Raw genomic sequence first — 12,901 nt, forward strand, 5'->3', positions numbered from 1 at the left:
GGGTTTTGTTCATTTCCAGTCACTGGAACTTAAACATAAACGACGGCGAACTATTTGATGAAGTTTCGTGTATTAAAAGTTATTTCACCAGTGAAAAGATCAAAGAATGGCATTAAAATGACGTAGTAGGGTTGACTATTTTAAATATTTCGCAGATAAATATGTATCTGTTAAAAACATTTTAAAAATCATTGAATTTTGCTTATGTCTCCCTGGATCTAATGACCCCACTGAACAAGTATTTTCTTTAGTGAACAATATGTGGACCAGTGGAAAAAACCCAATTAAAAATTGAAACATTGAAAGTATGAATTTATACCAAATGGAACTTTGACATGAATTAAATACAGTTTTATGAATTTTTAAAACACAAACCTGATTTATTAAAAAAAAAGTTCATTCTTGTGTAAAGTATCAAAATTAAAATTTTTTAAGTAATAATATGATTGTTTAAAATGCTATGTATATGCTTATATTTTACAATAAACATTATAAAGTTTTTTAGTTTTAGTGAAACAAAACTAATTTTTTCACTAAATTTGTTTCAAATTTAGTGATTTGTCATTTGTTTTCTCCAAAAAAATATAGTTACTGTACATATAATGCGTGTGTGAGCTTGCCTGCCAGCTCAACCCAAACAAGCAGGAATAAAATTCAACAAAGGGTTGAAACTTTGTGTGAGTTGATCCCGCTGATAATGAGAAGTTCCGTCAGAACGATAAACGTCACCCATCATTAATGTGTTAAAACTAGAAAATATATAGCGAATGTTGTTATGACAGTTCAGATGTTATGGAATTCGGTTGAAGAGAATTAGCATTTCAACTCAGCAATTGTAGGTTGTCTTTGGGTCGCGTGATCTTTTGTTCATATCGCACCAATCATATGCACATCTTCATAGCTGCTCTCTCATGTAAAACAAAATTTAACTTGTACGTATTGTAATAATTAAAAAACAGTTGAATAATTTATAAGTGTATAAAAGAATATCACCTGTAAATCATTGACGTGCCATAGGTTCGTCATCTATGGCCTACATCATGCACATCTGGACCCATTCCATGAAAATGTTTGGAGAAACCTATGTTGTTGGTCTTGACATCTTCAAGGCTTTTGATAAGGTCTGGTATCAAGGGCTTCTCAACAAGTTACCATCATTTGGATTGCCAGTTTTCTCTCAGACAGATCCCTACATGTAATGGTGGATAGTGTTCTTTCTTCACACATTCCTGTTAATACCAGTGTCCCTCAGGGCTCTGTCATTTCTCCCACCCTCTTCCTGATTTATGAATAGTTTTGCTAATTTTTCTAATACACATGGGGCCTGATTTACACCTTATGTGCTGGAACCATTACCTCTACTTCTACATATCAAGGTCCTCCTCATTACCATAATCCATTCTGATGTTTTCACAACTTTAGCAAAGTGAGTCCCAAATTTCAGATCCCTATTCACCACTACTTGCTGATTTCTCATCTCCTCCAACTTTCTTCAAAATTTCCCCCATAATTGTATACTCTGCATGCCCTCTTGTCTAGCAAATTTCAAAATCAAACACTTCACAAGATTGAATTTGCAGCCCTACTTGTTGGATCACTCACACACAGTCTATTCAAATCCTCCTGGACCACTACATCTGCTCTGTTCCTCATAGTTCTCACCAATTTTGCATCATCTGAAAATAACTGAATATCATCAGTTAAACCACTATCAAACGTCATTAATATACACTTTACACAGTAATCCTCCTGATACAGATCCTTGTGGTTTTCCTTTTCTTGGATACTGTTCCAGCACCTTGCTGAATTACGCAACCCCATCCAATTCAATTCCATTGTCAACTTGTAATGCATAAAGATATAAATAAGAATATTTTATATGATGATTATGTAGATAATAGTGTTTATTTGAGAAAGAGATTTTGAAAAAAAATTTTTTTTTCTTCAAAATTTTTCAATATGTGTGAAATACACACATGTAATATGTAAATCTTAAATTATAAATCATGTATAATAACAGATCATGCAACAATAAATAAAAATAAATATTAGAAAACTGCAAATGCAACAACAAAATGAAATTAATTAAGAAAATTCACAATAAGGAATACAAATACAAATTATAAGCAACAGCAAGTAATAGCAGCAAATATATTAAACAAGAACACAGCACCAAAGTATTTAATAGTGTGTGTAGTTGGAAGATTAAGTAGGAAAGAGAGAAAGTTGTCTGTAGTCTATCCTCCCACAGTGGGTACTTAAGACTTCTTAGAGGTATCATGTAATAATAATAATAATCATATCCACTTAATTTTGAATAAGTTTACTTCGCCAAAGTGAAGCTGTTGGCTCTTTTCTCAGTAATAATAATCATACTTAAAGGTGGCAGGATACTGTACTAAACAGAGATAAGAATAAATTGTGAATGCAAAATTTAAAGTGGTGTAATCCAAGGATCAGTCCTTGGTCTACTGTTATGTAATCATTACATTAATGATTACATAACAGTAGACCAAGGACATAAAATCATTACATTAATAATTCATTAATGAATCATTAATGTAATGATTCATTAATGATGATGCAAAAATAGGTTAGATAATCAGGAATTCAACTGATATACAGCAGTTGCAAAATGATTTGAATAGATAAGAACTGTGGTCATACGAAAATGGATATCAGTTCAATGTCAGTAAAGTTATGCAATAAATTCAAGATGCCAAGAAATTATATTCTTGGTTTAATCCTTTATGCAAGCGTAAACAAAGTTTGGAGGTGAAGTATCTTCACAACTGAATTAATTTATGCTATACAAGTAGCCCAGTCATGAAGTTACTTCAGGTGCAAATTTTGTTTGCTTGCACTTGGATAGATTAAAGCAAGAATATAATTTCCTGGCATCTTTAATTTATAGTATAACCAAGTGAAAAAACTTTCAACATGTAAAATTATGCACTTTTGATGTGATGAAATATCCAATGGTTACACCAGCAGGTTGAGGCTTAAAGAAGCTAACAAGGCTAGAGATATTGATGTTTCGAAGTTTAGGAGCCATATAGCAACTCAGAAGACAATTGCAGCTCATGTTGCAATCCGTACATATCACTTACTTATCCTTGCATGACATATCATGGACTGACATGTAAGGTTAAACAACTGCCGCTTAACCTTACATGTAAGGAGAAAGTTATCCTTACGTGACATGTCAATGAAACAAATACTGATAAGCATAAAGAAATCATTTTGATTCTTTACAAGGCCTTAAAATGAACTCACCTGGACCACTGTGTGCATATGAATCTTTATATGGGCTTTTTCAGTTGAAGGTGAGTGAAGCTGATCCCATACAAAGACAGTATGGGTTTTTTTTTCCCTGTAATGTTGGATTTTTCATCCCGCATACAGGCAAATCAACCATGAGAATACTGCAATTTGCAGACAGAAATAATATTTGTGGTGTAATATCAGTGTTGTGTGTTGGATGAGTGAGTGGAGAAGAGAGTAAGTTAGATGTAGTGGGATGATGTGTCCTCCAGCAATGGGTCCTTTCGCTTCCTGGGGGGGGGGGGGTCGTGATATGTCTGGTCTCCCAGTTTTCAAGGTGATGTAGATACAGTGGAAAGCACGCTAAAGATGATATCAGGACTGAAATGTAGATTATAAGGAATAAATTGAGAATTTACAGACTGCAAACACTAGCAAACTGGAGAAAGATGGGGGGGGGGAGCGATATGATAGAAACCATCAAACTTCTAAAAGGGTTATTTAGGATACCACTAGTCGAACATATATTTTTTTTTTTTTATGGAGGTGGGGGATGAGGACATCCATAGAGGCTGAGAATGAATGCGGTCAAAAATGATGTAAGCTAGATTTTGATCTCATAAAGGCTTGCCTTTTGAGGTGGTGAGCGCAGGTAGTTTGAATAAATTCAGGAAAAAGAAAGTATGACATTTGATGAGGATGATATGTGGTCACCCACAAATTTCCCAGTCTTGCTAACAGAACTGCATATTAATATTTTAGTATTATTTTTATTGGAGGGGGAGAAGTGAGGTAAACCATTAGTATGCCGGTTTGTACCATAACAAACGACTTAATAGTTTTTGCTCTTGCGTGTGTGTGTGGCTGTGTTCACAATTACTGCATGGACTAAATGCCCAGACTAAACCTGATTAGAAAAGGTTTTTTTCTTTTTTTTTAAAGCAAGCACACTTTGGGTTTCAGTACTACAAAATATTTACTATCTCTGATATACATATGACAGTGAAATAATAATACACTTCTGTATATTACAGTTATCATTTCGGTATAACAGGTTTTGTGGAAATAACAAAATCGGAACACATGATATATTCAAACTGTTATATTTGCTTATCATATCCATTTAAATTCGCTACATAACCATTTCTTAATAATAATAATAACAAGATGAGAATTACACCAACAATCGCAATTTTGACTTGATATATACACATGTCATTACAATGGCAAATAGCATAAAACCAATCACTGCCTTTTCATAGAAATCCTGTTATCACCTTTAGGGCATAAATCTTGTTACGAAAATATCGGTAATAATTCAATCAAGAAAATTATACATAAACAATACTTTACCGTTAATTTCGCTGACTTCACGTCTCATACCCAATACATAAATCCGGTTGCGATTCCATCGTCCACTAACAGATAAGGCGCCATTTCTTGATATGATAGTAATAGGAAATTTTATAATACGCTATTCTCGTTTATATTATTCGAAAACTAAATGAATATTTAAATTTTGTGATAGAATATATATAATGACAGTATTTATATTTATATACTAAAATAAGTATATAAATAAATAATAATATTTTCGCTTTAGTTGATTTTGTTATACACCACCTTTTCTTAGGACTTCAGATGTTAAAGTAATTTTTACCTTTATGGTGTTCACCTGTGCCTTTCTAAGCTGTTATGTGTTTGACGTGATATTTGTTTAGACTGGGGGGGAAAATGTTGTCTCATTATATATTATTTACGTGATTTATGTTTAGAGGTAAAAATTAGTATTGATTACAATGAAAATATAATACTTCATTTTATTAAGTGAGAAACTCCGATTGTTTAAACATATGAGTAGAGACGATCATTGTACATTAACTTTCTGAGTAGTAAGTCATGAGTCTCATTATGGACGAAATGAAAACTACTGTTAATCTTGAAGAAATGAAAAAACTTCAAGATTTAGTTAGGACATTGGAAATTCAGAATCAGCAGCTCCGTAATAAGCAAAACAAGTTCTCAAAGTTAAGTAGGGAAAAGCATTCAATACATAGCAAAAATTCCACAACTATCATTATTAAGTCCAACAAGGATACCTTTACTCCAGAAGGAGGTTTTGTTTTCGACAATAAATTGCAAGCGGAAAAGTACAGACGTGCAGATAGACGTGATAAGCATATTACTCTTGACGACATTGATATGATAAACCTTGATGAACTGGAACTATCCGACGAAGAATCGTGGTAGGTACTCACATTTTTATGTTCTAGTACTATTATTACTAGTTAGCCACTTTCAGGATCTCCGTGAAATCAGACGCCTAGTCGAAAGAGGCTACACTCCAAAAGATCATATATATATGCCATGCCTTGCCTTTAAAACAGCATTGGAACATTCACCATCCACTCTGACGTTCCACACTTTTACCTTTTCAGGGTTTACCTCTCATTCTTCAATATCCTATGCAGTTTCTCCCATTTGATAAGCGTTTCTTAACCATTATGTCGTAATGATATCATCCCTTCCTATCCTATCTACTTTCCCATAAACTGGCTTTGTCCTATAGTTGCTAGCACCTGAACTCACTCTAATCTTACCTCATCACAATATCCAGATGACTAGATTATGTTCACAGAAATTTAGATAAAATCTGATTTGTGCCTTATTAGGTAGAACTATTACATCCTTTTCTCTTACTTGTCAATATCCCTATTATGGTGGCAACCTTGACAACTTTGTAATACATCCCCTGAAGCTCCCCATTCACCAGCACTTCCATTTATCTTGCTTCCACATTCTGGATCAAAGTTCTTCCAGAATGAGTCAGTAGTTCCTTTGCTCCAGGAACTTTTGACTGTATGGAGCCTAAATATTTGGCCAAAATGCATGACTTAGCAACATCGAACACATCCTTATTTATCTGCCTGAAGTACTAACTCCTCTCTTGTAACAACACATCAGCCCTTCCTGGAATTGCTTTTTGCAATTTACCTACCATTAGAAACAACTGAATAACACCTCTCATGTTCTGACTTCTTCACTGATATATAGATTAAATAATAGCAATAACAGAACTCTGTGGTGTCCTGATTGTCACCTTGTCCTTTCAAGACATTGCCCCCTCCTATCAGCCAATCATCCTTATAACTAAAGCTATCAGCTGATGTTAGTCCTCATTCTGCTCAGTTTCAACAGTAGCTTGTCATGTAGTATTCTTTTACAGCCTTTGCATAATCTAGGAAAATTACCATATAAGTATCTCCCCCTGACACACTCATCACTTTATTGTGAAATATAACTAAGTTTTACTGTTTTCAACACTGTTTTCTTCTGGAATAATTCATGTTGCCAGACTCTTGGCAACTCTTGACTGACCGAACAGCCAAATCAAGGGTATTGCTAGCTCCTTTACACAATTCCTTAGTAGACATGGTGATATTCCATCCAGTCTCACTGCTGATACTCCTCATTTCTTCCCCACTGTTATTCAACACTACTTCGAATCTCTCAACTTAAAATATGACTAAATAAACAATTAAGAAATCAGCATATGTGACTAAAACAAATTAAGAGACAGATTCACTTATGTTTAGAATATTTAATATGAAAATAGCAGGGTTTTCTCTCAGGAACTTTCATCTAGCTTTCATGTAATACTAATCTTTTTCATTTTGAACCCCGTGATTACTGAGACCTCTTGTGGGATTCATTTTATCATAATTGCATATCTAGATGTATTCACTCAGTGTGTGAGACCACTGGCCCACTTACTGGAGGCCTGAGGTGACTCGAAAAAGTTTCATGTTAGGTCTCTAGAGCAGGGTTTTTTAGAGTTTTTAAATTTTTATAGTGAATTTTATATTTATTTTCAGATAAGAGTTCTGTTAGTTTTGTAATACTTTATAAGACCTACCTGTTGACTTTAATTCGATTAAAATATTATTGGTATTTTGTTGTCAAATTAAACATATAAACTTTCTTAATATTGCCGAAATTACTTTTATTTGAGAAAATAATAAAAAAGCAAACACTAAGTCATATAAGCTATACAACGTAAAAAATCCAATCGTCTATTAGAGATGTAATTTTGTACAATATTTGAAATACTTTGTTTTAACGAAATGTACCTACAACGTCCTAGGTTTCATTGACCAGTTAAATGCTGCAAATAGTTTGTATGTTCGACAGCTCAGGAACAACACTTATAGACAACCTCTATTCAAAAATTTCCAGTTGGATGGGAACACTGAAAGAGCGACTGAAGTCCATAGTGCCATCCTTTGATACAATTTGTAGTTCTAGTTATACAGTTGGCTGCAGAGTGTCAATGGTTCCAAGTAGAAATATTGAATAGAGGTTGTCTATAAGTGTTGTTCCTGAGCTGTCGACCTCGAATATATGTACGTTCGAAGTAAAGGAGAACTTGCTCGATTTGTTCATTATATTCGTCTAAATTAGAGAACAGATCAGCAACTTCTAAAAATGTTCCTAACACTTCTTCTGGTAAAAGTGCAAGTGATTGTAACATTTTAATGTGTACTGCAAATGACTGATTGGATTCATATAGAGATTTTAGTCCACATTCATTTACTTGCGTATAATAGAGTGTGATAAGTGGAAAAAACAGCCACCAATTTCGATGTTTTCAAACATGGTACAGAAAGCATTGATTGCTGCTGTTTCAAAATCGGTCAAAATTTTTCGTGGTTGAGCTTGAGGAATTTTCTCCAGTAACATGTTCAGCATATTCATGTATATTTCTTCCTTTTTCCCTGGTAGAAGAGCCAGTAGACAAGGAAAAGTGATGCCTGAATCATATTGGACATGGATACTGTATAACTGATAATATATTTCTGGAACCACTTTAAATGTACCATCACTTTAAGTTGATCTAGAAAAGTCTTGTGACCAATTAGTATTATATGTTCTGGATCTTCTGCCCCAGAATCATGAATAATCCATTTAGAGTACTTCTCTGGTATTTCAAAATTTTTGTTATCTGGATTTGACAGACCGTTTCTGATTGTTTTAGCTTTGGATCTATTTAATTGCCTCATCATGGAGCTCTTCTTTGGTAGGCACATTTTTAATCCGTCTGATACAGTCACTAAACTGTTGGCTATAATTGCATGAGCCGTTGCGCCTGGATTCGACATTTTCTTTTCATTTGATTTGCAAGTTGTTGAGCTTCAGATTCAAAAGTCTAATCTTGGCATGGATAATCTTGTTAACATGACAGTGTCCTGAAGACGCATGGATAATCTTGTTTTCTCTTGTGGAGCAGCGATTGACAATGTAAAGTTCTAATCCACCTGATACAGTCACTAACCTGTTAGCTATAATTGCACGAGCCATTGCGCCTGGATTCGACATTTTCTTTTCATTTGATTTGCAAGTTAATGGGCTTCAGATTCAAAAGTCTTATTAACATAACAGTGATCTGAAGACCCACAGATAATCTTGTTGTCTCTGGTATGGAACAGCGATTGACAATGCAAAGTTCTAAACTTCGCACAATGCCAATAAATAGTTCCGATAGCAATTTCACGGTGACGAACAAACTCAAATCCTTTGTAAATTATAATTTGATTACCTTTTTGAGGAAAAAAGGAAGAAAATAAGACATCCAAGAGAGAATGAGATAGAAAATATACTTGTTGCAACTTAGAATGTAAGAACAATATTAAGAGCTGGTAAATTAGAGAACTTGAAGAAGAAATTGGATGTGGTTGGTCTAAGTGAAGTCAGATGGGAAGATATAGGAGATTTTGAAAGTGATGGTTATAGAATTATATATTCCTATAGAACACGGGGAAAAAATGGAGTAGCATTTGTTTTGAATGAAAAGATTAAAAATTTCAGTAGAAAAAATAATATATAAAAGTGACAGGGTGATTATGATTAAACTGAAGGCAAAGCCTGTGGACATAATGATTATACAGATATATATGCCCACAAGTGACCATGATGAAAATGAAGTAGAAGAGATGTATAATCAAATAGAAGAGATAATGGAAGAAGACAAAACTAAAAGGTGTACCATCTGGATGGGAGACTGGAATGCAGTGGTAGGTGAAAAGGTAGAGGAAAGGAATAACAGGAAGATACGACCTTGGAAAAAGGAATGAGAGAGTGAAAGACTTATACAGTTTTGTAAAAGACACAAACTAATCATTGGTAATACAGTCATACCCCGACTTATGCGAATCCGGAGTTACACGGTTTCTTATATGTACGTATTCCCATCTCACTTCACACCTCACCACTAGTCGTATCTTTCCGGCACCGGCTGCGTTTGCCAGTGTCGCACATGCTGTGAACAAGCACTGACGTGTTTCGCACAGTCTTCATTCATACACGATTTTTATAGTCTACAAACCTTGCGATTGTTTAATGTTATGCTCTTGATAAAAATTTTATCGCATGAAAATTAATAATGTCATCCAAAAGAAGCAAGTCCGATTCTTCTACTGCTAGCAAGAAAAGAAAAACATTGACTTTGGAAGCAAAACTCAACATTATTAAGGATTTTGAAGGCGGAATGAAAATTTGTGAGCTAGCAAAGAAGTTTAATCTACAGGAATCCACAGTAAGAACAATCATAAAAGAAAGGTTTACAGATTTAGGAGGACATAGATTCTAATGAGGAACGAATTGTAGCCACAAGGCAAGGAATAAAAAAATCATTAGCTTGCTATGAAGAAATTTTGTGTGACAAGAAAAAGACATTATGCCGTCAGACGAATCTATTAGATTTTATGAAACCATCGACATCGAAATAACTTTCCTTTTTAAGTACGAAAAACTACAATTATGATTATATTTCTTAAAAAATATAGATGTTTTTGTAAACCTTTGGTCCCAATTAACTAATATTTTTTATGCTTGTATATATAAATTACATTCGAAATTATACCCCGAGTTATGCATATTCGACTTATGCGCTTTTTGTTGGTCCCACCTACCACATAACTTTGGGGTATGACTGTACTTGGTTTAAACTTCCAAAGAGAAGAAGATATATATGGTGTTGAGAGTTTATTTTTCACTTGGTTAGACTATAATAAGTTTAGTTTAATCCTTTATCCAAGCGTGAGCAAACCAAGTTTGCACCTGAAAGTATCTTCAGGACTGGGGTAAGGTAGTATCCCAGTCCTGAAGATACTTTCAGGCGCAAACTTGGTTTGCTCACTTGGATGAAGGATTAAACTTAACTTATTATAAGATATACATGGAAAATGCCAGGTGATATCGCAAGATACCAGATTGATTATATGTTAATACAAAACAGGTGCAGAAACAGTCTAAAAAGGATAACAACATATCCAAGAGCTGATGTTGACTCAGACCATAATTTGCTTATTATGGAATTAAGAATACGATATAAGAAGATAAACAAAGATAAAAGCAAGAAAAGGTGGAACCTAGAAAAACTCAAAGGAGATGCAGGTAGGAAATTCAGAGAAGAACTGGAAAATAAAATAAAGAACAAAGAGAATATATCTGAAAAAACTATGGATGTTAATGCAAAATGGAATCAACTGAAAAACTGGATATATGAAACAGCTGCTGAAGAGATAGGTTTTGTGGAAGGGAAAAGAATTAAAAAGCCATGGATTACAAATGAAATGATAAGAAAAATGGAAGAAAGAAGATGAAAAAATTTAAACACTGAAGAGGGAAGAAGAAAATATAAAGTATTAAATAATGAACTGAGAAGAGAAACTGATAAAGCAAGAGAGGAATGGTTAAAAACAGAATGTAAAGAAATTGAAGAAATGGAAAAAAGGGGACGATATGATAAAATGTTTGAAAAAGCAAAAGAAATTACAAATATTAAAAAAAGCATAAGAAATCTGCCATTAGAAGATAGCAATATAAGCAAGGAAAACTGATTTATGATATTGAAATACAGGGTGAAAGATGGAAGGAATACATCGAAGAACTTACGCAAAAAATGAAAGACCAACAAAAATTGAATTGGAAGAGCAAAATGAAATCTCAACAGAAGAAAGAAGTCCTGAAATACTAAAGAGAGAAGTAGAAACAGCAATTTAGGAATTAAAAAGTGGAAAGATGGAAGGAGTGGATGGAATACCTAGTGAAATCCTAAAACAGCTGGAGAACAAAGGTATAACAGAAACATGGAAACTCTGCAACCTCGTTTACAAAACAGGAGTATGACCTAAAGATTTCACAGAGAGTATTCTTATACCAATTGAAAAGAAAAGCAATCCTGCTAAGTGCAGTGACTACAGAACTATAAGCATACTCTCGCATGCCTCTAAAGTACTGCTAAGAATATTAAATCAAAGATTGTATAATAGAGTGGAGTATTTTCTGGGGGATGATCAATTTGGATTTAGAAAAGACAGAGGAACCAGAGATGCAATTGGAGTAATGAGGACCATATGTGAAAGGAATATAGAAGTAAATAAAGAAGTTTATATATGTTTCATCGACCTTGAAAAAGCATTTGACATGGTGAAATGGGAAAATCTGATGGAAATATTATGCAAAATAGGTTTAGATTGGAGAGACCGAAGGTTAATAACTGAATTATATATGAACCAGATGGCCATAATAAAGACAAAAGTAGGAAAAACTAAAAAATGTGCGATTGGCAGAGGTGTAAGACAAGGATGCTGCCTGTCACCGACGCTCTTGAATATATTTGTAGAAGAAATGATAAAAGAAGCATTTGATGAAGAGAAAAGAGGAATCACTATTGGAGGAAGAACAATACAAAATATTTGATTTGCAGATGATCAAGCAATATTAGCTAATACCGAAGATGAACTACAGCACCTAATGCAAAAATTTGAAAATATATGCAAGAAATATGGTATGAAAATTAACGCAAAGAAAGCAAAAGTGATGAGAGTCTCCAGGAAAGCAGGAAGTATCAAGGTGATGATGAATGGAGAAAGTGTAGAGCAAGTGAGACAATACCTTGGTAGTATAATATAAGAAAATGAAAAATGTGACATAGAAATAAAAGAAAGAATTAACAAAGGAAAATATGCCTTTTATAGCAAGAAAAATTTGTTTATTAATAAAATGAATAAAAATCTAAAGAAAAGGCTTATTAAGTGCTATATTTGGAGTATGACCTTATGGGTCAGAAACATGAACAATTAGGAAGAAAGAAGCTAAAATGTTGGAGGCATTTGAAATGTGGTTATGGAGAAAATAAAGTGGACTGAAAAAATCACCATTGAAGAAGTATTACAAAGAGATGAAGAAGAAGGGAATTTACTAAAGACCATAATAAGAAGAAAGTATAACTGGATAGGACATGTATTAAGAGGAGACAGCCTACTGAAAAGAATGATAGAAGGGAAAATTGAAGGAAAGCGACCAAGAGAAAGAAGATGACTAATGATGCTTGATGATATAATGGGAACAAGAAAATATCAGGAAACGAAGGAGGAAGCCAGAGACGGAGGAAATTGGAGGAATAGAATCTGCTGAGTTATACCATTGGACCAGTCAAGAGACAGAACACTAATGATGATGATTACTAATGCCATACTCAAAATCAGCCATGGGTAAATTAAAAATTAATTTTAAAAAATTAATCACGAAATTTATTACGTCGCACGTTATACACTAGTTGTATTACGAGTCACTA

The 12,901-nt window shown here is 33.8% G+C and overlaps 2 protein-coding genes across 2 annotated transcripts in view; one reads left to right on the forward strand and one right to left on the reverse strand.

The window, feature by feature from the left end:
- Positions 1-4,707, reverse strand: part of LOC150105775 (uncharacterized) — a 625,951-nt gene extending 621,244 nt beyond the window's left edge. The window contains exon 1 of the mRNA XM_090394343.1: positions 4,618-4,707. The gene's annotated coding sequence lies outside the window, so the exon portion shown is untranslated. The remainder of the gene's footprint in view (positions 1-4,617) is intronic.
- A 198-nt stretch (positions 4,708-4,905) lies between these two features.
- The window catches only part of LOC150105776 (SLAIN motif-containing protein-like), a 161,392-nt gene continuing 153,396 nt past the window's right edge, over positions 4,906-12,901 (forward strand). The window contains exon 1 of the mRNA XM_090394554.1: positions 4,906-5,510. Within this exon, the coding sequence (XP_090250680.1) occupies positions 5,164-5,510 (347 nt within the window). The 5' untranslated portion in view covers positions 4,906-5,163. The remainder of the gene's footprint in view (positions 5,511-12,901) is intronic.

Source organism: Typopeltis vanoorti, chromosome 6 (genome assembly GCF_054136105.1).
Source record: "Typopeltis vanoorti isolate ZY-2024b chromosome 6, IOZ_Tvanoo_1.0, whole genome shotgun sequence".
NCBI classification, from domain to species: Eukaryota; Metazoa; Arthropoda; class Arachnida; order Uropygi; family Thelyphonidae; genus Typopeltis; species Typopeltis vanoorti.